General features: G+C 60.2%; 3 protein-coding genes across 9 annotated transcripts; all 3 read right to left on the bottom strand.

Moving 5' to 3' along the window:
* Nucleotides 1–1,391: 1,391 nt before the first annotated feature.
* LOC146597333 (inositol 1,4,5-triphosphate receptor associated 2-like) lies at nt 1,392–14,135 on the bottom strand. Of its 5 annotated transcripts, XM_085302238.1 has the most exons (18): nt 13,752–14,135; nt 12,251–12,389; nt 11,122–11,450; nt 8,065–8,156; nt 7,830–7,985; nt 6,805–6,854; nt 6,400–6,476; nt 6,156–6,219; nt 5,634–5,709; nt 5,307–5,334; nt 4,516–4,656; nt 4,261–4,392; nt 3,711–3,858; nt 3,093–3,145; nt 2,426–2,476; nt 2,254–2,324; nt 2,053–2,157; nt 1,392–1,624 (listed from the first exon to the last, which is right to left on the bottom strand). In XM_085302238.1, exons 5-18 carry the CDS (start codon nt 7,949–7,951, stop codon nt 1,471–1,473), a joined length of 1,272 nt encoding a protein of 423 aa, XP_085158364.1. In that variant the 5' UTR covers nt 7,952–7,985; nt 8,065–8,156; nt 11,122–11,450; nt 12,251–12,389; nt 13,752–14,135; the 3' UTR covers nt 1,392–1,470. The 5 variants fall into 5 exon arrangements, with proteins under 5 accessions (XP_085158364.1, XP_085158363.1, XP_085158366.1 ...); XM_085302237.1 differs by lacking the exon at nt 12,251–12,389; XM_085302240.1 differs by lacking the exon at nt 12,251–12,389 and having other exon boundaries at nt 6,805–6,851.
* A 650-nt stretch (nt 14,136–14,785) lies between these two features.
* Nucleotides 14,786–19,668, bottom strand: FANCE (FA complementation group E). Of its 3 annotated transcripts, XM_085302232.1 has the most exons (11): nt 19,140–19,668; nt 18,194–18,824; nt 17,645–17,689; nt 17,265–17,324; nt 17,012–17,155; nt 16,807–16,930; nt 16,104–16,179; nt 15,874–15,940; nt 15,640–15,765; nt 15,288–15,388; nt 14,786–15,096 (listed from the first exon to the last, which is right to left on the bottom strand). In XM_085302232.1, the coding sequence occupies exons 1-11, from the start codon at nt 19,361–19,363 to the stop codon at nt 15,093–15,095; spliced, it is 1,602 nt and encodes a 533-aa protein (XP_085158358.1). In that variant the 5' UTR covers nt 19,364–19,668; the 3' UTR covers nt 14,786–15,092. The 3 variants fall into 3 exon arrangements, with proteins under 3 accessions (XP_085158358.1, XP_085158359.1, XP_085158362.1); XM_085302233.1 differs by lacking the exon at nt 14,786–15,096 and having other exon boundaries at nt 15,284–15,388; XM_085302236.1 differs by lacking the exons at nt 14,786–15,096; nt 15,874–15,940 and having other exon boundaries at nt 15,305–15,388.
* Nucleotides 19,669–19,990: 322 nt separating this feature from the next.
* LOC146597331 (uncharacterized) lies at nt 19,991–23,020 on the bottom strand. Its single transcript, XM_085302304.1, has 8 exons — nt 22,917–23,020; nt 22,246–22,365; nt 21,799–22,103; nt 21,461–21,552; nt 21,105–21,304; nt 20,763–20,873; nt 20,549–20,681; nt 19,991–20,472 (listed from the first exon to the last, which is right to left on the bottom strand). The coding sequence occupies exons 1-8, from the start codon at nt 22,985–22,987 to the stop codon at nt 20,320–20,322; spliced, it is 1,185 nt and encodes a 394-aa protein (XP_085158430.1). The 5' UTR covers nt 22,988–23,020; the 3' UTR covers nt 19,991–20,319.
* Between the last annotated feature and the right edge of the window lie 561 nt (nt 23,021–23,581).

Below are 23,581 nucleotides of genomic sequence, written 5' to 3'. Positions count from 1 at the left end.
GCCTCTTGCACTAACAGCTAAGTAGTTCATTCCCCCCCCCCCGCCCCGCTGTCCCCTCCCCGTGGCTAACTGCTCTGCCGTACTTCCTCCTATAGCCAGAAATAGAGCCCAGGAGCCGGATCCTGCTCCAGGCAGGCGGGACCCTGCTCAGCACCAGCCGCAGACCCCACTGCACAGAGCCAGGCTCCAAATCCCCACCAGCACCMGAGCCTCTGCGGACCTCAAAGAAGTTTGTGACAGCACTGCCAGCCRCGTCCCACGGTAGGAACCTCCCCGGGGGGATGGAGATACCTGGGAACGAAGGATGGAGCCACTCGGTCACTCCGGATCGCTCTTGGCTAGGTGCTTTCTAGGGTTTCTTAGGTGGCCACGTCCTCCTGGCTGCTCTCCGGCTCGGCCAAGGCCACTACAGACCCTGCCGGGAGATGACTCCCAGGGCCAACCTGCCTGGAGGCTTGTGGGGACAGTGACTCACGGGCACGGGTGCGCTGGCACAGGGGCGAGGGTTACGTCGGCAGCTCGTGAGTCACCCGCGGCRCAGCCGGTGGCCGCGGCGGGTGGAGACGGCCAGCCCTGCACCTCCATCGCGTCTTGCTGCGATGCCCTCGAGCACCGGCTTCCCGCAGGGCCCRGCGCCGAGCTCCGCTCTGGCCACGCCTGGGGCCAACCTGCAGCTCGGCTCGGGGCGTTTCGAGCCCACCTGCCCCGTGCAGAGTCCATCCGGAGCAAGAGCTGGGGCTGGAGCTGGGCAGGCAGAGGAGGATGTGGAAACTGCGGGTCTGCATGAGGCTGGGCGATTTTCCGATAGGCCGGAGCTGTTGGGAACAGCTCCCGCTGTTTGTGAGCGTTTTATGGTGCTAGGGAAAACTCTGAACACTAACRAGCTCCTTCCAGGCCAAGATTTAGCCTCACGGGAAGGTCACAGCAAACGATCACCTGAGTCTAGTTACGGCAAGGGAATTTGGGGTTGAAGAGGGACCGGAGTCGCTAAGTGYCGGCTCCGTGCTGGGCTGCACTGGCAGGACCCGGGAGGCAGGGGGAGAAACGCAGCATCACTCCTTGGCGAGGGGCTCCAGGGCGCCCGAGCCCGGGCCTCCTCCCCGAGGGCACAGGGATGCAGATGCTCCAGGGCAGAGGCCTGCGGTACAGCTCTAAGGCGGCCGCATACAGCCAGGCTCAGCCCCAGCAGAGGGAGGACGCTCACGCGCAGCCCAGCAAGGACCGCAGAGGTGTGCCAWGAGGATGGTCAAACTCACAGCGCCAGTGAGGGCAGCCCTTCTTGCCCAGCCCTTCTCACCCAGCAGCCAGCTCYAAACAAACCTCAGACTCCAACATGGGATCGCCCTCATCCCCGCTCCACTATCACAAATACCCACTTTTTTCCCCTCAGATTTTATTATTTCAGAGTCTTGGTTTTCCGGGGAGCTGGGAAGGAGCAGCAGCAGAGAGTGGGCGGCTCCCAGCCTCCAGCTAGGCCTTGGGCGATGCTGTGGGTTGCAGCTTCTGCAGCTCCAGGACAGGGATGAGGAAGAGGAACACAAGGCCCAGGAGAAGCAGCCAAATTAAAATGCCATAGTGCTGTGGGAGGAAGAACCACGACAGCTCCTTCAGGGACACCTTGGACCTGGGGAGAAGGCGACCAGGCACCCTCGTCACCTAGAGGGGCAGACGAYGGGGCTCGGCCTCCCGCCTCCACTCCAGCAGGGACGATGAGAGGGCCTGGATGACGTTCAGCCAAACGCCCACCTCAYCAGCCGCTTTTGCGAACCTGAATGAAACAACCCTCGCAACAGCCCTAGAGAGGGCCCGAGACCTGCAGTGCATGGGGGAAACTGAGGCCATGGACAGACCACGGACAAGCAGGGACAGCCTACCTTGCACCCCGACCCTCCCTCCCTGAAACYCCATTCCCACATCGCAGCAGGGATGCGCACGCTGCTGGGCTGGGGGGTCAGCAYGGTGCCATAGGGGGCAGAAGGATGGTAGGGTGCAGGGGAGGCTGCCAGCCCCATCCCAGTGCCGCAGCTGCGGTCTGCATGGGGCGCCGCTCACGTGAGCTCAGGCTGCTCCGGCTCCTCGCTCTCCAAGCCCCTGCTGTCCCACTCTACCATGGGCTCCCCCGTCACGGTGCTCCTTCTCCGCAGCTCTGGCTTGCTCCTGGGGAGGGAGAAGACGGGATGCTGTGCCACTGCCCAGCAAACGGGACCGGGCACCTCCTTCAGCCCTGGCCTCCCCACAAGCCGGCGCCRTTACCTCTGCGTGCTGGGTTGCTGCAAGGCCCCCTCTCTTGCCAGCTCTGCTCGGCCATCCAGGCTGCTACCTGGCTGGGCACCCAACACAGCAGCATAAGCGAGGACACGGGCACAGCGGCGGTGCGTGGGTCCCGGCCGTCCTCCCCACGGCACAGCCCCGAGCGCATCCTTACCAAGTGYTGCTTGGGAATGACGGCGATGCTGACCCTCCGGCGGGTCGACACCTGCGAGGAAAAAGAGGCGACAGTGGTGAGCACAACCCCGGCGGCCACCCCACGCTCTGCACCAGGCGGTCCCCCACCGTCCTTGCCCGGGCCTCCCCCTCTGCCCACTGCGGAGAGCAAGAGCTGCCGAGCRACGCTGACAGCCTCACGCTGCCCCTAGGGAAGCCAGGGAGACGAGGGAGGGTGAAAGCGAAGAGGCTGGCACCTGTCCTTCCTGCTCCGTGCCGCGGCGGCAGGGCTGCTGGCCCCCTCCCCGAGCCGTCCCCCTACCTCTTGAGCTGTAGGGGAATCAGTGCCGTATTCGAGCTGGTGCTAGAGAACGGCCTCCTCTTAGCCAAGCCCGCGGCTCTCGCTCTACGACCCTGCAATGCAGAGGGACCTGCCTGAGATCTCCTGGCCCGCAGGCACCCTGGCTCCCCTGCCCGCAGCCCTCTGAGGCCGCTCCTACAGTTCGCCTTCCCCAGCAAGTTTCTAGCAGACCTGGCCAGCAGCAAGCGGCTGGCGGCGTTGCCCGTGGGCTAGCGGGTGCATGGGGAGCGCTGGGCAAGGGAGACTGGCGAGGTGCAGGGACGCAGGGGCTCCGCGGAGCTGGGAAAGGTGCCGGTTCTCCGGTTACCTGCTGGAAATTGCGCATCAGGGGGTGAGGCCTCAGCCGCAGCACTGCGTCATCTGCGAGCAGAGAGAAAGGTCTTAAAATCACCAAARAAGAAGGAAGATGGCACTGACATACAAACAAGTGAGAGGAGACACGAGTGCAGGCTTCTCTCCCACTGACAGCGAGCAGTTTGCTGCCTGCTCCATGCTCGGGACRAGCTACAGCTTTCCCCAGCTGGGAGATCTAGCTTGCACACACGAAGATGAGCTTGTGCAAGGTTTGCAGGGCGGACCCTGGTGTCCGGGGACAGTGCGCTCTTTGCACACACTGTGCCCCCCTGCACTGCATTCCCAGCTGGGCCGCAGTTGCAGGGTGACGGCTCTTGGGCCACCAGCACCTGCTCTCACACTGCATCGGGTGTGACATTGGTTTCTTGCATTTGTCGCTTGCTCCCACGGCTGCAGCCGTCAGCTGTCACCCAGCCCCGGTCCTGGCTCACAGGGGTCCAGCTGACACCATCCAGCTCTGCCGCACAGGGTCAAACTGCCCCCTAGACCCCCGGAGGGGCTTGGGACCAAGTCCCACAAGCTCTCCGCCTGCAAAGCCCATGCCAGGCCCCGACTGCAGAGCCCACCTCACCCTGAGTCTCCGCCAGCTGCCGGTTGCGAGAGTTTTGCTGGATGAGCCGCTTCATCTCCTCCAGCTCCGCATGCTCCCGCACGTGATGCCGTTTCAGGTTCTCCACATGCCGGACCATCACCTCTGCTGCTCGGCTCATCCGGACCTCCTGGGGCAAACAGAGTTGGGGGAGGGGGGGAAATCAGGTCCCCAGTAGTTCTCCCCTCTCTGCCATGATGCTTCTCCAGCTCCTCACAGACCCATGTCCCTGCAGGTCCCTCACTGGGCATCTCAGAAACCGTGCTGTCCCCTCTAGACTAACAGCAGTGCAAACACATCCCCCTCCTGCTCCCAAGGACATGGATGGAGTAGGGTAGATTCCCTGCACTCTAGCATTTGCCAAGATCAGGTCTGCCCAGCACAAGTAGGAGGTGAGACAGATCCCAGCCGGTCCAGGGATAGGCCTCCAAGCCACCTCCCAGCACCCTTGCCTCAGCTACTGGATCCTGCGGCAGGTCAGCACCCTCCCTGCATCTCCGTCCTGGACAGGAGCCCCAGGTAATGCACTGACCTGGTGGATGGCCCCCAGCTTTTCTGCTGCACTGGTTGCTCGCTCGATAGCTGCTGCCAGCACTGCCAAGTTGTGTTGTAACTGCTCCAGCATCTCCTTGCTGTCCACAGCCGTGCAGGACAGGCCCAGTCTCTGTGGAGCAGAGGGTGAGGATGGGAGCTGCAGGAGCCTGGCTGAGCAGTCATCCAAACAAGGCCAAGGCCCCAGAGCCAGATGTTCCCGGCAGATGCCAGGACCCACTGGGTGGCCGCCTACCTCCAGGGCGGCCCGGCACTGCCCCAGCTCCTCCTGGATGTTTTCCTCCGCCGCATCCCGTGCCCGCTTCTCCACCTCGACCCGTTGTCGCAGGGTGAACATGTCGCAGCTAAAAGCCAGGGCCAGGTGAGCAAAGGCTGCCTGCGGGGCAGGAGGGTGTCAGGACAGATCAGGGATACCCAGGGCTGAGACAACAGGCCGTGCATTGCTGCTACCAAGACACAGCAGGACCCCACCGCAGGCCCTCGCGTGCTGCCAAAGATAATTAGCACTTGCCTTTCCCCAACACTCACTAGCCTAATGCAAGCTGGGGATGGTCCTGTGTGATGCCCAGCCCGACTGAGACACATCCCCCAGGCAGCCGCTAATGCGGGGAAGCCCCCAGCCCTGCTGGTAAGGGCATGCGCCAGGCAGACGCCAGCCGTCACTGCAGATCCCAGCTGACAAGCAGGACAGCAAAGCCTGAGTCAGCCCTGGCACGCAGAGGACAATTATTTTTATTAGCACGGCTTCTACCACCTCCTCATCTAAGGGCCCACTTTGCAAGCCGCAGAGCACTTTGCAGGATTGCCAGGCACACAGAGGACAGGCTCGTTTGGTCGTGCAAACGCAGCTGCCTCCAAATGCCAACAGCATCACCAGAAATGGTAACTATAAGGAGGTTGCCAGGGGAATGCAGTGCCTGGAAGGAGGCCAGGAGCAGGGCGCAGCCTCTTGGGTGATGCAGGCTGTGATCCGGCAGGGCACCCACCTCCCTTCCCCATCCCAGTCTGGCCCTGGGCAGCCCTTACCTCCACATCCTGCTCCGTCAAAGCCGCTCTGCAAAAAGAGAATGCTGTTAGAGGTATTGTGGGGACATACCAAAAACACCCTTGGCCCTCCCTCCGGCAACCTGTGCCAGCCTCCAGCAGAAGTGGGGACCAAAGTGCCCTTGCCCAGAGGCCAGCTACCCCAAGAGGGAGACCAGCTCTTGTGCAGTGGGAGAACCACCCAATCCCTGGACCTCTCTGCTGGATTCCCYGCGGGCACATATTGCCCTAGAGCCCCAATACCACAGTCCTCCGGCATGTCCCATCCTCTGGCCGCCAGCACAGATGTCGGGTGCCTGACAGGCTTACCTGTGCAGGCCCAGTCTCTCCAGCACTGAGAGCTCTGCAGGAAAACTCAACAGTGGGTCCTCTGGGATTTCTGTATCTGTGAAGAGAAGCAGCAATAAATCTGGAGAAAGAATACTTAGGAAGGGGAAGAGCAGAGAGAAACAGCAGAGTCCAGCACCTCCCAAGTCTCCATCCAGATGGGTTAATCCTCTCCAGTTTGGAGCAGGAGAGCTAGGAGAGCTGCCTGTCTTGTCAAGCCTCCCTTCTGCCTCTGAGCTAAGCCCTTCGCTTGGTCCTTCTCCCTCTGACCTCCCCAGCCTGCTCTGTCCCATGGTGTCCCTGGTAAGAGCTGCCACAGGTGCCAGTGGTGCAGGACCCACAGAGGTGAGGGCAGGCAGGCATCCCAGTCCTCTCCCTGGYATGGGGTCCCCCCTTCCCCAGGTCCCTGCCAAGGGAACCAAGCCCCATCAGGCCATCACACTGAGCCCAAGCTTGTCCTCGGCCACTTCGAACCATTAAGTGGGGACACGGGGACTCGCCCACCTTCCTCCGTCCTGTCACTGTCCCCAGTGTGCACAGCCAGCTCCTGTCTCTCTGCGCCTGGCACCTACAAAAAAACAACAGCTCCCTGGTACTGGATAGCACCCCCAAAAGAGCAGCACCAAGCAACTGCCCGGGTCAGGGAGCCCCTGTGCTGCTGGCATGGAGCAGTCCCAGGGACCGGCTGCRCCTGCAGCCCTCCAGGGGAAGGAAGAGCCCCCCGAGCCCCCTGTGTCCTCCCTCTCACCTCTTGGATGTGCTCTGCGCCCTGCTCGCTCCCAGCCGAAGCCCCCTCCGAGCCCTGCTGCAGTTCGCTCATCCTCCCTGGGGACAGAACGGGCGGTAGGAGCCGGGTGCCAGCGTCGCCCTCCCCAGCCTGGCACTGCTCCATAGGAGCTCCCCGCCAAGCCAAGCCCTGCACCAGGAGCCAGGATTCATCCCGGGCAGCAACTCCCAGAGGAGGATCACCGGGGGCAGAGCCATCAACGTGCCACAGGGGGCTCGGAGCAGCATTACTGGACGTTGATCGTGGCTATTAATGCAAGGAGGGCAACTGATATCTCCCCCTTCCTAAGCACAGCAGAATGGGAGACCCCTCTCCCCAACGACCAGTGCATAAAGCCACCCCGTCCCCAACCCAGRCTGCCCTTACCTTCATCCGGAGGTGCCAGGAGCCTGGGCAGCTCTACCTGCTGCTCCCTGCTGCAGGACGAATCGAAAGAAGCTCAGATAAATCCCAAAGAAACTCCCGGGGGAGAGGCGAGCCCGTGGGGCAGCGTGCCGCCCCCTCCCAGCCTCCCCAGCAAGTCAGCAGCATCCCCCTGGAGCCTCAGCCCCGCACCAGGATGCTCCCGGTGGATCCGGGTGCTTTCCAAGCACCGCTTTGCTGCTCAGCTCTCCCCTGGCAGGCGCGGAGCAACGCTGGTCCTTCCCACGCCTGCCCCCTCCGTTCACCGCAGCCGGAGGATGCTGCGGCGTCCTCGCTCAGCGCCTTTCCCGCCCCAGCAAGCCGGGGACTGAGAAACTCTCCGAAGCCATTTCCAGCCGGGAATGAGTCACCAGCCCACAGCGGTGCTTCTCTTTCCTACGTGCCCCCGGCCCGGCTGCCAAGCAGACCTCCGAGCCCTGCCTGCGAGCCGGCTCCATCGCAGGCTCGACAACAAGCCCTGCTGCTGGCAGAGCCCGGGCGCCATCTGACGTCCCCGTCACGGGAACGGCAGGTCTCGGCCGGCTGCCACACGCACACCCACCCTCCAAAACCACGCTGGGCAAGCCTTGCTGCCCCCAAACCCYCAGGYCTGGCTGCAAGGAGGAGGTCYGGCAGCTCCGTAGCATCCCTGCTTGYTGGAGGTCAGGGATGCTCCGGCCCGCCAGGAACCGCAGGTTCTCACGTGTMTCTCCAGGGCACGATGGGCAACCAGTGTGCCCCAGCCCCACATGCCCAGCTAAGAAATGGGGAAGSTTTGAGGTGACCATATCCAAATTTTGATCCTGGCTCTGGCAGGGAAGGCAACAAGGACTTTCCTTCTCTTCCACCCAAGCCCAGGGGCCTTTTCCTGAGAGCAGTGACTGGCAGAACCAGTCACTGCCCCAAAACAACCCTCGGTGACCCGTTCTGCAGCCCAGGCCTCCCGCACGTGCCCGGGGAGCAGCAGGAAGAGCAGTTCATGCATGTACCTCCGAGGCTCAGGGCTTGAGTGGCAGCTCTCCCTCTGCCACTGCCTCTCCAAGTGCCCTTGGGCAAGTCTCCGGGACTCCTGTTCCCCTTTTCCAAGCAAAGCTTCTGGAAACCGTTTCATTTGCAAAGCACTGAGGCTCCCGGGACTAGCACACCTATCATGAGACACACATATTAGCTGTGCGCAGATGGGAGAACGCCTCTAAATGTTATATTTTTAAAGCATTTTCTCACCCAGCAGTAGCTCCAATCTCCTCTGCTTAGTGTGGAGGCATCTGTGGGAAAAGAGGTGGAGAGGCCTGCTTTGATTCAGGATGGTGCCACCGCTGGGATTTGCACGGGCCCAGAGAAAGGGAAATGAGGGATTTACAAGTCGTGTTTCTGTATGCTGCTGCAGCCAGATTTCTCCCACTCACCATCCCCCACCCTCGGTCTCCAGCGTCCGGCGGGGCAAGACTTTTTTCCACGAGACGGTCCCTGCTGCGAAGCATTCGTTATTTAAGTCCTAGCAGTAACAGTCCCTGAAGCCTACTGATTTAGGAGATCTCAGACAGCTGTACGGGCGCTCACTCGCTATCTTCGTTTTCCAGATGGAAATACTGAGGCACGCGGCTCACCTGCGCAGCATGGCATAAGCAAGTCCCCGGGAAGACAGACCTCAGKTTTTCTCGCAGCTTTACCAAACGCCTCCCTGGGTAGTTACCTGCCTCAGCTTGCCACAAACAGCTGAAGGAAGATKCTGGGGCCACCCTGGCTCGGACCCAGGACTTTGCGCTGTCGGAGCCCCAGGAGGGGATCAAGGAAAGAGGAGACAGGACGGAGCACAGCCGGACGCCGGTGGGTCCRGCGATGCGTGCGGCGTGAGCTGCCCGGCTGCAGGAGTCTCCGTGGAGGGGAGAACAACCGGCATCTGAGGCAGCACGAGCTGCCAGGAAACAGCTCAACGCGAGAAGGCCTTTAAAGGACATGCAAGCTGCCACACGCGCTCCCCTCTTGCGAGCAGCCCGGGAGCTCCCTTCATGGTGCCAGGAGGGGGGCTGAGCAGTTTTGCAGGGGGCAATGCAAGCTCTGCTGCTGCATCGGGCTGGCACCGGGCTCGGGACCARCTCCTGCACCTGCTCCTCCGAAGTTACGGCTCTAACTGGAGGCGGGAGGGACCACGGCTGCTCCCTCCGTGCCCGGCAGCTGCAGCACAGAGCAAACGCGTCCCTCGGCATCTCTCTGCCAGGGGGCTCAGGGCAGCACGGCAGCGCCCAGGAGCCCCGTGTTTCCCCACCTCGCTGCGGCCACCTTATAAACACAGCACAGCGACAACAGCCACAGCTCCAGCCATCCCAAGGAAAGTCATGCTAATAAAGGACGGAGCAGCCTCGGAGCGAGGGGAAGGCCGGCACACCCAGAGGATGGGGTACTAGTCSTGCCACCTCCATTGGGCTTGTCGTCCACCTCCCAAGGCCTCTCCAGCTCTGTTTTTTTCCCTGCATCCATGCCAACTCCACCTCACCCATCCCGTCTGACACCTCTAAGCTCTGCTTGGGACTCCCATCCCTCCTGCCCTGCTTTCCCCACACCCAGCCCCCCTGGCCTTACCCAGGCCTTTCGATCAAATCCACCACATCCACTAAAGCTGCTTTCCCCCCCCATAATGAGCTTACAGGGAGGCAAGATAGATGCTCAGCGTTACAGAGGACCAGCCTTGGGGCAAGCTCTGGCCATGCCTGGGGCCTCTGCTGAGGCAGGAGGAACAAGGCAGGTCCTTGCRGTCTGGAAATCTCTTAAGCCATCAGAGGTCAGGCAGCAAACAGCACCTCACAGCCCCAGGAAAGAGCCAGCCTGGCCTCAGGCCTCTCTGTTAAGGGTGCAGGATGCGGCCCCGGGGCAGGGGCAGGGGAGCAGCCAGGGAGAACTCACCCTTTGCAGGTTCAAACAGGGACCAGTACTGGTACAAAGCGGGGGCCAAAGCTTTTGAAACTACCATAAGCAGCATTTGCTGCTGGGCTAAGATTTCAAACGCCCCTGAAGCTTCAGGACTGGGTTTCTTCTCTGGGGACAAACATCTCCTGCTAAGGCCCAACCCAAAGGTAGAATGGCCAAGAAATCCTAAGTCTTCTTGAGGGAAACACAGCCCCAACCCTCWCCTTGCCTTCTCTGTAACCCAAGTAAACAGCAACACAGGCAGCAGTGTGCACAATCAGTACCAATTAATAACAATTAGCACAACATAAGTTCACAATGGAAACAGAAACGGGGCTTGCTGCCAGTGGGACATCCCGTGCGCAGTGGGGAAGTGATTTTGCCCCAAAGCGGGCAGAGCTGCAAGAGGAGATGTCGCAGGTGTGCTCAGCGCTGGCCAAGCTCGGGCCAGATCRGTGCCAGGGTTGGTACCTCCGTGCACATCCGATCGGAGGCAGCTGAGCACAGGTGCCGCGAAGAAGCAAGAAACCAGAACAGCAGAGTTTCCCTCCCAGCGCTGAACTGGTGCTTTTCCAGCCACTCAAGGAGCTTGCCAGCTGACCAATACAGATCTCGAAACGCAGATGAATTCTTCAAGCATGAAGTCAAGCTTGCATAACCTCTACCAGTCACATCTGGGCTAACCAATCTTCACATTGGAAAGGGGAGTTCCCAGCAGAGGGAAAGACCTTTCCTTTTGGCCAGGATTCAGCAGAGGGAGCCCAGGCGCCCGATGCCGCACCTCCGCTCTCCCCTCCCTTGTACACAAGGGGCTGTTTGTGCCCACCCGTCTAAACAAAACATTTTATTACTTGATCGAGTGCCTTTTCCAGCTGAGCACAAGCTCTCTCCTTTAACACACAGCCTCACAAACCAGCACACCAAAACAGCAGCCCCAGCCCACCGGTGACCCTCCTTCCTCCCCCGGGAGCAGCAGCCTTCCCCCCACTTTGAGCCCCGCAGTAGCAGCACCTTGGGCTCGCTACCCCCTACTCCAGTCTCCTGGCGAGCCCGAGGCTTGCAGAAAGTTGCTCTGCGGGACATGCAGCTCAAAGAACACTGTCACTTTTGTCTCCCACACCGGAGAAGAGCTTTTCTGCTCAAAAGCTCCTCTATTCCCCCCACCCCCCCAAACACACACACACTTGCGCTGGGTGACTTATTAAGAGACCTTACTCCTTTCTGCAAATCCTTGTGTTCAAAGAGCCTCTAAAAAGCATTTACTAAAATCCCTGGGTGCTTCCCCCCCTTTTCTAAACCAGAGAGCCTCTAAATCACAATTATAGCTAGCACAATTTGCTAGCAAAGCAAAAATAGCCCAGTTCCCCGTGCACCAACCTGTTCAGCAGGGACAACACGGACGAAACAAGAACCTGCTGGGAGATCTCCAGGCAGGGACACGGGCAGCTGCAAGCTGCCGTGGCTTCTGGGTTTGCCCCTCACGACTCCTTCCAGCAAGGTCCCTGCTGGTGCCGTGGCCGCCTACCGCAGCGGCATCTTCCCCAGGCTCCTTCTGAAGCTTCCTGAACTTGCTCGCAGATAGCAGCAACTGCGGTCATCTGGATTATCCACTTGTCGTCTTGGAAAGAAAGCTGCTCAGACCGACACTGGCTGCTACTGCTGATGCGGCAAACATGATTTATTATGTCTGTGCAGGGGGCCCAGTCCTGCAACAAGCACAAAACAAAACCCCAACCCTCAGCCAAATTCACCTTCTTGCAGCCCTGATCTTCCCAGCTGACAAGTACCTGGCAGCTACCAGACTACCCACAAGGGAATAGGATGCTGTTATGATTAAAAGGTCATTGGCAAAACAATAATAAAAAAAGCATGTTTGCTTCTTTTAGTTTAGTTTTAAATTCCAGGTTGAAATAAGATCCTGCTATTTACTAAGCCTCTCCCCTAAGCAGTTCAGTCTCATGCCTGGACCAACTTAATGTAAACCTGTCACAGCCCCACCATGCTGGGGATTACATGCACCTGATGGACAGTTCATCCAGGTTGAAGCAGGGCAGCTATTTAACAGCTCTGACCATTGCTACAGGAAGGGCCAGAGCAACTACCATGGCTTGGACAAGCTRGCAGCTCCTGTTTGGAGAGGAGAAGCCCCTCAAGGGGTCTCGCACTGTTCCCAGAAAAGCAGTTGTGGGTTTTAGTCCTATACAGCCCTGTCCTGCAAGCATCACTGCCTGGTGTTTAACACCTACAGATGCAGCATTCACATCCCTCTCCCTTCCCAGAAGAGACTCTCTGGTGGCTGAAAACAGCACCAATGAGTGACAGGAGTAATGGAGAGAGACTGTTTTCATGAAACTGTTTCAAAAGTTATTGTGGGAGGATGGGGAAACAGTATAGAGGACACATCATCCATGCTTTTGGCACATGACAAGCCACAGCCAAGGGTAAAGACACAGCTAAGAAGTCTCTTCACCCAAGGCAGTTTCCCAACAGGAGAAKAGGAACCCACCTCAGTGTTTGTAAGGTCAGCCTCTGCCTGGCTACTGCTGCTCGCAAAACCACGTAGGCTGGCCCCAAACGCAGCTCACAAGAACTCCAGGTGAGCTGGAAGCACAAGATGCAAACGACACGTGGCAGCCAGGAAGAGCCTGGCAAAATGAGACAGCCACCTAAAGCAACCAGTGAGCAGCTACAAAACCGAGCATCCCACAAAGATGAGACACAAGCTACAGCTGGCTGATTTAAAGCCATTTATTGTGGCCCAGACACAGACACTAGGGCTTCCCCACAGTGCTTGATATATAACACACACAGGTTCAGCCACTTCCTTCTTCAGCAAGGACTTTGCTGGCCAGGTGAACACCCCAGACAAGCCCATCCTCTGTCACCTTCAGGCAACCACCAGCCACGGGCGAGTGGAGCACCTTGGGACAAGGACACCGAGGTCACTCCTGTTGGGAGAGGCTTTGCAGGGAAAGGGCCACGACTGCAGCCTGCTGCTTAGCAAAGCCAGAACAGCAGACTCAGACCTTAATGATCAGGGCATGACGTCTATTTATGCCATGTACGGGCAGCCCTACAGTAGCTTCATCCGTCCTGGCCACGGAGATGCTGGCACGCAGATGCAGCAACAGTTTGGCTCTCTTGAGGTTGCTTTCCTCCAGCCAGCGCCGACGTTGAAGCATCATCAGTCCGTCACCGCCTAAAGTAGCTTAAGAGACTCTTGCTGTAAAGAAATCTCTGCTCTCCACGTTAAGAGCGTCACTTAATGCCTCAGAGTTTCACTCCCCAGCTGGGTCTCAACATTAACAAGCAATTTTCAAGCAGTAAAATGTCCTACACCTACACAGCTCCCTTTGCAGATATAAATGTTTATGAATCTTTACACAGCTCCCAGAGCGCGTGCTGCCTCAAAACCTCCATTAAACGCCGCACCGCGTCTAGCGCTGACTCCTCCGGAGCCCACCAGCGAGCCGCTGCCCRGCTGGGGCTTCCGCGGCAGGTTTCAGGGAGGCGAGGCAGGAACCTGGACGTTACCGAGGCGCCTCTGAAAGCGTAAACACCTCGGGAGGGAAAGCGCCGCGGCGGCCGCCTCGCGCCACCGAAGCGCGGGACGCGGGTCTCTCCTGCGGCCACGAGGGAGGAGAGGGGGGACTCACGGTGGAAAATTCAAGTTTACCAGCTCCTCGCCTAAACCCCAGCACCCTGCATTAAATCACAAGCTCTCCCTTCCCTACCAAAAACTGCCACCAGGCGCTGGTTCTCCCTAGGGAAATTAAACTAAACGACGCACGCTTCTGCCTGGGGTTTTCCTAAGGGATGGCGACCAGGCGAAGCCCGGGAGCACCAGAGACGCCAGGCACTGAAAGAAATGAAGATCCAAGGATGRGAGAAACGAGACTGGTAAATCCCCACGGCTCAGATTAAAACCCAAACCCGACYGATCAACGCAGCAGTGCCCAGAAGCCAGCTTATTTGCCAGGCAGAGGGGCCAACGCGCACGAACTTACCAGTTTTGTCGTGCTTCGCTCCAGCCACTATAAAACGACGACGGTCCGTTAAGCCTAGTCCAAAGTTATCATCGCCTTCCGACAGCCTCCCATCGATTTCCACCTTGACTCAACAACACGCTGAGGACGTTAAGGCGCCGCCAACGAGACCAAGTGATATCGCCGTTRGGGCAGAGGGGAGTCTTGTTGCAAGGGCAAGAGCCTCTTGGGCGTGGGTGAAATGCTTATTTCTGTCTCAACTACCCCAATTGTCACAGTCTGAGGACATCTGAGACCACGCTGCTCTTTAGCACCAGCTGCCGTAAGATACCGACAGGCCCCGGCCCAGCGGCCGGACAGCGCCCCACCGCCGCCATCTTGGGAGAAGCGGCAGGTGGCGCCGTCCTGAGCGCGGCGCGGCGGGAGGCGCCATCTTGAGCGCGGCGCGGTGGCGGGAGGCGCCATCTTGAGCGCGGCGCGGCGGGGCGGGGGGAGGCGCCATCTTGAGCGCGGCGCGGAGGGGCGCCCGCGGAGGCGGGCGCTGAGGCGGCTCGGTGTTACCACAGCACAGGGCGGAGGTGCCGCGGCTGTGGTTTTAGGTGCATTTTCGCTGAAGCCCCTCCAGACCTTCCCCCCCTTTCCCCCGCCCCGCCCATGGTGGGCGGTTACCACAGCCTGGGAGAGGGGGGGGGTGTCAGGGTGGGGAAACAGCCCCCTCACTCCAACCGCCCCTTCCCCGCCCAGCTRATTTCCAGGGCATGCAGCCATGGCTGCAGCAAAATCCTCCAAATCTGGGCATTTCTCAGGGCCGTCTGCTGGGAAACCAAGCTCTAAATTTCACAGGACACACAAGACACCTGCTTGCTCATAGCACAGCCTCGGATATACCTTTGGGCGACAACAAAGGGAGACGGGGAACAGGCTCGACCGCAGCCGAGCTTCATCCAGGCTCCCAGAGACAGACCAGACTCAGCAAAGCTTGGAAACACACTCACTGTTTAAGCACGAAAACCCCCATCTTCAAGCCCCAAAGGCGGCGTCAGGCCGGAGCGGCGTCACCCCACGCCGCGCGCAGCACCGCAGCGCTGCAGGGAGGCGTTCGCTCACTGCGCGCACCCCCTCGCTTCGGTTTCCTTTCCGCCGTGCCGCGGGCTCCATCAGGCTCAGCCGCGGAGGTGCTCGACAGAAACACTGTCGTGTAGCGCGCACCGCATCCCCTGCGGCTTTTGGGTCCCGGAGCCTCCGCTGTGCTGGCGAGCGACCCCGGCGAGGGATGCCTGCTGCAGCCRCTGCCTCTCCAAGGAGCGGCCGCTGCACAAGGAAGCTGGCGCCAGTCTCCCTTGCTGCTCCCCTTCACCGCCATCACCTGCAAGGAGGAGAGAAATCAGAGATCTCCCAGGAACAGAGAAACCTGCCCCAGGTTCCCTCCACCACAGTTTCTGTTGGCGTCGCAGCGGTTTCCCATCACACACCGCAAAACAGGAGAGCGGAGATGCTCCCGTCCCTGCTCCGAGCACACCCAGCCCTACAGAAGAGGAGGCATTTTTGCATTTTCACCTGGGAGGTGCTTCTTCCAGCACAGCCTGCAGTGATTTCTTCAGCGCCGCRTTGCTCTGACCCAGAGCTGCAGACAGACGGCCCCGATGGGCTGCCGTGACCTGGGAAGGAGAGGAGCACAGTGCTCAGACCCCGCTTGTCACTGAGGCTCATGGTGCAGCCAGTGCTCTCCATTTCGGTGCCAGCAGGCACTGCTACCTCCTGAAGAGCAGAGCTGCATTCCCAGGAGCCTACCGGAGACCCAGGGCCCAGCTCTTGGGAGCAGGTCAGCTCATCTCTGTCTGGTCTGCTGCATCCAGAGCCCCAGAAAGTCAAAATTMAGCACCTAGCCTTAAATACTGGTCTTACTCACATGACTTTGGTACAAGGTGAGCACAGCCATCACCAGCTTGGCATAATTCAGYGATGTGGCAAAGGCTGGGGCATGCTGGCACAAAGTATGGACCAGGAGATCGAAGAGTTCAGGGGGCAGCACCTCCTGGAAGAGAGGCGCAAGCAGAGAGGAGAAGAGGCCCTTGCTCCAGCGCTCTTTGAGCACTGCAAGGGTCAGCAACAAAATCCAGAGGACAAGGGAGAGTCCCCTCACCTGCCTCCCCAGCACGGACTGCACAACTGGCAGGAGCCTCTCYGACAAAGGCACCTCCAGGACCTGGCTGCAAAGGACAGTAAAGAGGGGACACAGCCAGGCCGTGAGGGTTGGATGTGGTGCACCACTCAGAGCTGTGCTGGCTCTCCTGAGTGGCCATAGCCAGGCAGGCCCATCTGAGGCAGGCGCAAGGGCACAAGCAAACATGCTCTGCCCCCGTATTCCTTTACCTCAGCACCAGTCGCACATACTCCGGCTCCAGGCACTCCTCCACCAGCTCACACACCAGCTTGGTCTGCTCAGGGCCTGCAGGGGCAAAGCAGAGAAGCAGAGCCTCCAGAGGCTGCACCCTACCCTGCTCAGCACCCCCTCCCTGGGGGGCGTGTGACCTAGTCAGGACACCCAGAAATTAGACCCCCTCTAAAGTTTGGGAGAATTCAGTTTCCTTTGTCCATTTGCAGCAAGGGTTTAATTACCACCAGTCCCAGTCAAAGGGAGATGCTGCCCCTTGAGGATTCATGCAAACTCTCTTCTTGCGCCAGAGCCACCCCCAGGGGCAGTTTTGGCCCCAGAATTAGCAGTTGGCAGGAARCCCCAAGCTTACGGAGGGATGGCAGCTTCTCTCCAGGAGAGCTGATGCTGGGAAACAGCCATGCTCCCCATCCCTGTTCATATCAGGCATCGGTAAAACCACCTCCCATCCAAACATCCAAGCATTCACTTTTCCAAGTTAAATGAGCCCTCTGTAGTTCCTAATGCACAATCTAGTTGATAAATGCCCTTTGAGAGACTGTACTCTGCAGCTAGAGCTTCCCTTTCAACTGGATGGAGCCATTTGCAGCCCACAGCCTCTCTCCAGCTCCTGCAACTGTTCCCAAAACAAGCTGCATCTCTTCTGACCATAGCTGAAAGGAGGGCACAAGCCCAGCTCACCTTCTCTGGGTCCCTGCAGGATCGGAGCCACCACGACTCGGCAGAAGGGCTGCGCGTACTTGGAGCAGAACGAAGCCAGGGCAGCCATGAGGTGGCGGGAAGGCGGCTGGGTGAGCGCCAGGACCTAAGGACAGAAAAGGCAGGAAATCAGGATGCAGGTGAGGGAGACGGAGACCCGACCTGAAACCTCTGCCAGGGCACTTACTCGTGCGAGGAAGAGCTGCTCTGCCAGGATGGCTGCGCTGGTGTAGCTGAGATCAGGGGTGAGAGCCAGCAGCCACGTGCAGAAACGTACCAGGAGATGCTCTGGGCAAGTGGAAAGCTGCAGAAAGGAGCACAGCCCCTCGAGCTGGTGGGGGCAGAGAGGACAAGGATGTCAGGGCCAGCAGCAGGCCCTCTGCAGTGCTGGGCACCCAGCAGCCCTTCCCAGAGGTGGCCGCAAGGATACCAACACTCACCTGGCCAGGAGAGCAGTCGTTCAGGATACGCAGCTCGGGCGGGATGCTCAGCTCGGAGTGCTGCAAGGAAACACTCTCTTTGGTAACAGATCTCCATCAAATAAACCAAAACAGAACTTTAGGGTTTGTTCCCTCTTCATTGCCTGCCCTCTTTGGCTAGCGCTGACCCCCCAGCACAGTCACTGGTGTTACTCATCGTACAGTGACACTTAGCAAGTAGGACATAGGTATCAGCATATGAGCCCGAGGGAGGCAGCAACTGGCCTATCTTTTGATGCCTTCTTGTGAAACTCATCTCCTTATCCCGGCCCTTCTGGAGGCCCTGGATGAGCTAGTTTAAACTATCTGCTCCAAGGAGAAAGGTAGAAGCAACCACTTACACTGGACTCCACCTGCAGCAGCCTTTTCAGCCTTGGCCCATGCATCTGGCGAAAACAAGATGAAGGAACAAAAATCAGATTTTAAAGAAGAAGCAAGTGCCCTGGCTGGAAGACAAAAGTAAATCACTCTGGCAAGGCATTGCTGGCTCATTTTACTTCCTTAATTTCTAAAGGAGGGACAGTGGGAGACCAGTTAAGAAGTCAGCTAATATGACAACTCCATTTTGCAGAGCAGTTTCCCACATCATTTGATTTTGAAACTGGGCAACATGGCTGGCTGTATGGTGCAGGGCTGGTGCTTGGCATCACCAGTGTTTTGAAAGGGAAGGTGAGTTAAAACAAAAAAAAACAAACAAGCAAACAAAAAAAGCCACACAGCCCCACCACAACTGCAGTGTGGTCTYGGTCTCAGCTTGGCTCCCTGCTCACAAGGCTGCTGCAGGCAATGCGGGGATGTTCCCAGCACTACATCCATATCTCCAGCAGCACTGGGCAGGGCAGGCCAGGACAAGGTCAAGAAACCAAAGGGATTCAAAAGCCACCTGGTACCTGGAGAAAGGTCTGGACCTCCGCTGCCAGCTCTGCCTGCAAGCTCTGCCTGGCCTCGCTCGGCTCCACAGCTGTATCCTGCTGGGAGCTTTCCAGAGCAGACCCAACTGGGCTCTGAGCAGGTCTGTCCCCYGATGACTCCGCAGGCAACTCCTCTGGGGGTCCTGGGAGGTACAGGTCAAATCCAGCCTCTTCTAGCACCAACCTTTTGCCATGCCTCTCCTCTTTCAACTCCAGAATCTCTTCTGACGCTTTCTTGCGTTTCCCATCTTGAAACACAGAGCCAGCCGTGTCCTCGGTGGGGGTAGGCCCTTTGCTGACGCACCAGTTCAGTCTCCTTTGCCCCTCTGGTTTGCTCTGGGCATTGCCCGCAATTTTCTGGCACAGGCATCTAAGCTGCTGTTGGCACCCATCCGTCAGGGCAGCGGGGGACAGGGACCTCTCCTCTTCCCTCAGCCCCTGCCGGAGCAGATCTCCCAGCGTTTGCACCCAAGGATCCACACCAGGGTGCCGTGTCACGGCCTGAAGCAGCCGGCTGAGGCAATCCCGCGGCACCACGGCTTGCACCACATGCAGCAGAGAGAAGAGGTTTCTCTGACACACAACAGGGAGAAGCAGCAGCAGCGGCTTGCTAAAGAAGGGGAGAAAACGGAGAGACACATCAGAGCAAAGCCCAGCAAGGCTCTGAGTCCCTGCATGTTAACTTGCCCGCAGGACAGTGTCTAAATGGGCTAGAATATGAGAGGACTCAGCCAATACTTGTACAAGCTTTTTGCAGCTAAGACCTGCAAGACCAACAGGCCTCCTGCCAGCATCCTGACTTCCCATTTTGACCATTTTGCCAGAGGGAAAGGGATGCGTGCTGCAGAACTGGATGCCCAACACGCCAACCCACCCACACCGCCCTGGGAAGGTCCCATGAGCTTTGGAAACGCGGCCAACTCACACAGCCAGGGTCTTCTCAAGCCCCTCCAGCGTGGGCTCCTCTGAGCACAGGGCTGCCGTGAAAGCCTGCCAGGAAAACGCCTGCCCCGGTCCCTCACCAGCCTGGCCACGCTGCAGCGCTCGGAAAGCGGCCAGAGCCCCGGACGAGCCGGTTGCGAGCGCGTGGAGCAGGAGGCGGGATGCCTTGTCGAACCTCTTCAGCCAAGGTGGGCACGGGCGCTCCATTGCTGCAGGGCTACTGGGGCCCCTTGACCGGCCGAGCGCTGGAAAACCGAGGGGAGCCCGAGCTGGCTGGCGGCAGAAGGGCTGCGAGGAGGATCAGCGCACCTGGGACCCGGCCGACCTCCAGCCGTTTGCCCTCATCCTGCTCACGGCTGAGGTGSTCGCAAAAATAGTTTATCACCCGAGGATGCAGAAGCGTTACGGAGCTGAGGATTGCAGCAGTGCCAAAGGACTTAGCACTCCCCTGAACCCTCTAAAAAAAATTATATTTAACTTCTTTTCTTGGCCCTCCGGCGCCTCCACGCCGCTTCCGGGCCGGCGCGCGCCGTATGCAAATCGAGCCATGCAAACCCGCCCCGTATGCAAATCTTCCACGTTATGCAAATCGCCCCTTAAAGGAACCGCCGGCCTCCTCCGCCCCTCCCCCAGCCCCAATCCAGGAAGGAGCCCCACGGCAGCATTACGCAGAGCTCGTTTTATTTCATAGTTTCCACACTTGGGTTAAAAAGCAGTTTAAAAACAGCACAGCACAGCTGCCCGGCCCACCCACCCAGGCCTCCCCCAGCCCCACATGCACTAAGAACAGCCCCCTTTCTCCCAGCACCCACCCACACCACCCTGCAGCCCCCCAGGCGCCAGCGTTGCCCTGTCAAGGAGAGTGGGGAGAAGGGGACGCTGCCCTCAGTGCCAAGGGACCACYGCAACCCCTTTCGCCCCCTCGCCCTCGCAGAGGGGAGGACGTGATCGGTTCCTCCATGGGCAGGATGGCAGCCAAAACACGGCACCCACGGCATCCACCCAGGAGGGCAAGGGGCCAGGGATGCCCCCGCCACGCACAGAGCTGCCTCGAGGCGATGCCAGAGGCAGATAGGCACTGTAAAAGGAGATGCTTCCCCCTCCCAGAAAAGGATTTTGTCGCTGCTGAGAGCATCGGGACCCAGCAGGGTATCCCAGAGGGCCTAGTCGGAGTCGCTGAAGTCCGTGAAGATGCTCTCCGGGCCGTAAGTCGAGTACTGGCCGGTCTCCATCAGGGCCAAGGTAAGAGCCCACTCGAGGATGTAGAGCTCCTCATCCTCCTCGTCCGAGCTCTCCAAGAGAACAGGGTCGGGCTCCTGCAACASAGGACAACGCTGAAATCCAGCTCCGGAAGGGCAGACGGACACAGACCTGCGAGCGCTGCCTACTTACAACTGGGATCCTCAGCCGCCGCCGCCGCCTGTGTCGAGAAGTCCAGCCAGCCGGGAACTCGTGCAGGTAGATGCAGTCTGACTTAAACGGGCAGTGGCCGTGGCTCCGGACAAAAAATTTGCACCTTATTTTCCTAGGAGATTTGGAAGSATCGTTACAAGCTTGCAGGCAGAAATAGTACAGGCACCGCTGAGATGCRACGCCGGGCACTCACCCTGTCCGGGCCTTGAAGGTTTTGATCAGCTTCTCYTTCTCATCCGCCTCCGAGACCCAGTATTTGTGGGGGATGTAGTAGCTGGAYGTGACACGGCACTCCGGGCAGGCCCTGGGAAAAGACAACACGTGCAAGGGGTCTTCCAAACCGGGAAAAAGCAAGGGAAAAGGAGCCCCCAGCAGGAGGGCACAGCCCAAGCRCCTTGGTGGCCTCATCCAGCCCCCCTGTGCTGGGCCAAAGTCCCAGCACCACTGCGCACAAGAGGGCTAATTGCTCACGAGCATCCCGGTCCCTGCAGCCGGCCCCGTGCCAGGAGGATTTAGGGGAGCRGGACGGGCTCACTTGACGACCGCGGTCTGGAAGTCCCGGCTGCGGCGCCACTTGCGGATGCAGCCCAGGCAGTACGCGTGGCCGCAGTTGGGGAGGATGCCGAAGAGCCGCTCCTCCGGCAGCGCCTTCTCGTACACCCGGTCCATGCAGATGCCGCACACCACGGCCTCGCTCCGCGCCCTCCGCGCCGCATCACCCAGCTCCGCGGCTGCCTGCGAGCAGAGCCGCAGCGTTTTGTGACCGGCCCGGCGCTGCCCTGCTCTGAGCCCCGACCCCCCCTCCTCCCCACACACACACTTCATTGCTAGCCCGGGACACCCTGCAGCCCCCATGCACACAGCCCCCCACCCGCAGTGCTGGGAGCCCACCTCTGCGTGCTGAGCCCACGTCGCTGTCTCTGCCGCCGCCTCTCCTGCACCAGAGGGAGCCAGCTGCAGTCCCAGCCCTCCTGGTTTGGAGCCTGAGGGCAAGAGAGCTCTTAGAGGGCAAAAAGCCCTTCCCAGCCCATCACCAAAGAGCCCAGCCAGCTGCCCACAGGGCACAGGATTTAGCAATGTAGGTCCCCACCCCAAAGCTGCTGGAAGCCCCAGTTGGGACCACCTTGGAGATGGAGGAAGAAGCATTTGGGCAAGGGCAGATGTGTGTTGGATGCTCCACCACCTCCCTGAGACCCTCAGCTCAGCCCCCCATTCAGTCCAGCACCTACTTGAGGCACCCTGAGCGTGTGCAGGGACAAGTTCTCCATCAACAGCCTGACCAGGGGTATTATCAGGTGCTGGGATGTTCTCCTTGTCCTCCTCCTCCTCATCTTCCTCAAACTGCATGCTTGGGAACCTGAAGGTCAGCTGCGTCATGCTGGGTTCAGCTGGGGCTGAGCGACGCCTGGCTCCCCCCCGGCTCCGGGCCGGCCCCTGGCGCAGGCGGACACGCTCTGAGCCTTGGTGGCYAGGGGGCCCGGTGGGCTCAGGGCCCTGTTGGCTCCCCGGCGGCTCCTCTTGGATGTGCTGGTAGCTGGAGGAGTCCAAGGACAGACATGGGGAAGGGTGCATTGGCCCAGTGCAGCACCCCTCTGCTGCCAGCCCATCCCCACGGCATTGGGCCTGGCCAAACACCCCTGCCTGCATCATCCCAACCCTCCACCATGCAGCCTCACCTGCAGCGCTCTCCATAGCTGCAAAACCCGCTCTGGAAGTACCTACAGATCTGGGCCGACTTCCTGTCGTGGGCAAAACGGCAGCTCTGGCCCCATCGGCAGGATCCGCGGGCAAAATTCCTGCGAGCCGGAAAAGCCCACGTGGAGGGAGGCTGGGGCCAGCACCCACCAGCCCTGCACCCCCCAACACCCGGCCACCCCAAAACACAGCACCCATGTGTGACACCCACACGCACACCTCCAGGGGCATGGGCTCCAGCTGGACGGGGCTGGTGTCACCCCTGGGTCCTGAGTGCGGACCCAGTGGCTGAGCAGCTCTTAGCCAGCGCAACCCCCCACCCAGGGCCCCAGCTCTGCCCCCCCCTTCACTGCCCCACTCTGCCTTATCTCCTGGCTAATTGCTGAGCAAACGAGGGCCGGGGCTGGGCGGCTGCTGGGGCCGGGCAGTTCCCGGCCCCGGTGGGGCAGCCTCATCCCCCCGTGGGGCACGGAAGGCGGCGGGAGCTCTCGGCCGGGGGGCTGCGGGCAGATGGGTGCCGCAGGGACCCCCAGCTCAAGGGCAGACGGCCAGGCTCAGTCCCCCGCAGCCCCGCACCGCAACACCCTCGGCCACGGGGGCACCGCACCCCGGCCCGGCCCCCAGCAGCCGGGCCCAGCACCCCCGGCCCTACCTGCACAGGGGTCTCGGGCGGCCCCCCTGGGCCCTCGGCGCCCCCGATGCCGCCAGCGACCCGGGCTCCATCTCTTCCTGTAGCCAGCAGCTTCTGAGGGGGCAGGGAGCCCTCCCAGGGCTATTTATGGCCTTGGATGGGCAGGGTGGGAGCACCCGGTCCCACCCAGGTAACCCTGGCGGCCCCAGGCCCAGCAGCTTAACCCTTTCCTTGCTGGCTCCCCCCCTCCATCCCAGCGATGAGGTTTGGGGCTCTCCATCCACCCGCTTCGCAGGGAGGGAGGTCAGCAGCGTAGGGTGGGGGGGGGGTCCCCGGCGGCCCCTGAGCCCCAGGATGGGGGGGCCAAGGCTGGCCCRAAGGCAGCTTCCTTCCTCCCCGCTGTTTGCAGTGCGCAGCGCCGTGCACCGCGCAGCGCCGTGCACCGGCGTGCACCGTGCTACTGCCGGCGCTCCGGGCTCGCAGGAGCCACAGCCTGGCCGGGGCTTTTCCTGGGCAAAGCCCACGTGAGCAGGCTCTGCATGTGCCCAGCTGCTTGTGCCCCTCCGTCCCCATGGCGCGGCCCAACAGTGTCTTATTTCCACGGAGAKGGAGAGCCGCAGCGCCGTGTCCTGCTCTGCCGAGGAAGAGGAGGGAGGAGAGGAGACGGCACCGGCTTCGGGGAACCC

The sequence above is a fragment of the Rhea americana genome, unplaced genomic scaffold, assembly GCF_003343005.1.
Source record: "Rhea americana isolate MKP2758 unplaced genomic scaffold, rheAme1 scaffold_189, whole genome shotgun sequence".
Taxonomy (NCBI): domain Eukaryota; kingdom Metazoa; phylum Chordata; class Aves; order Rheiformes; family Rheidae; genus Rhea; species Rhea americana.
Note: the sequence above shows the minus strand (reverse complement) of the source record. Positions and strands in the feature narration are given on the sequence as shown.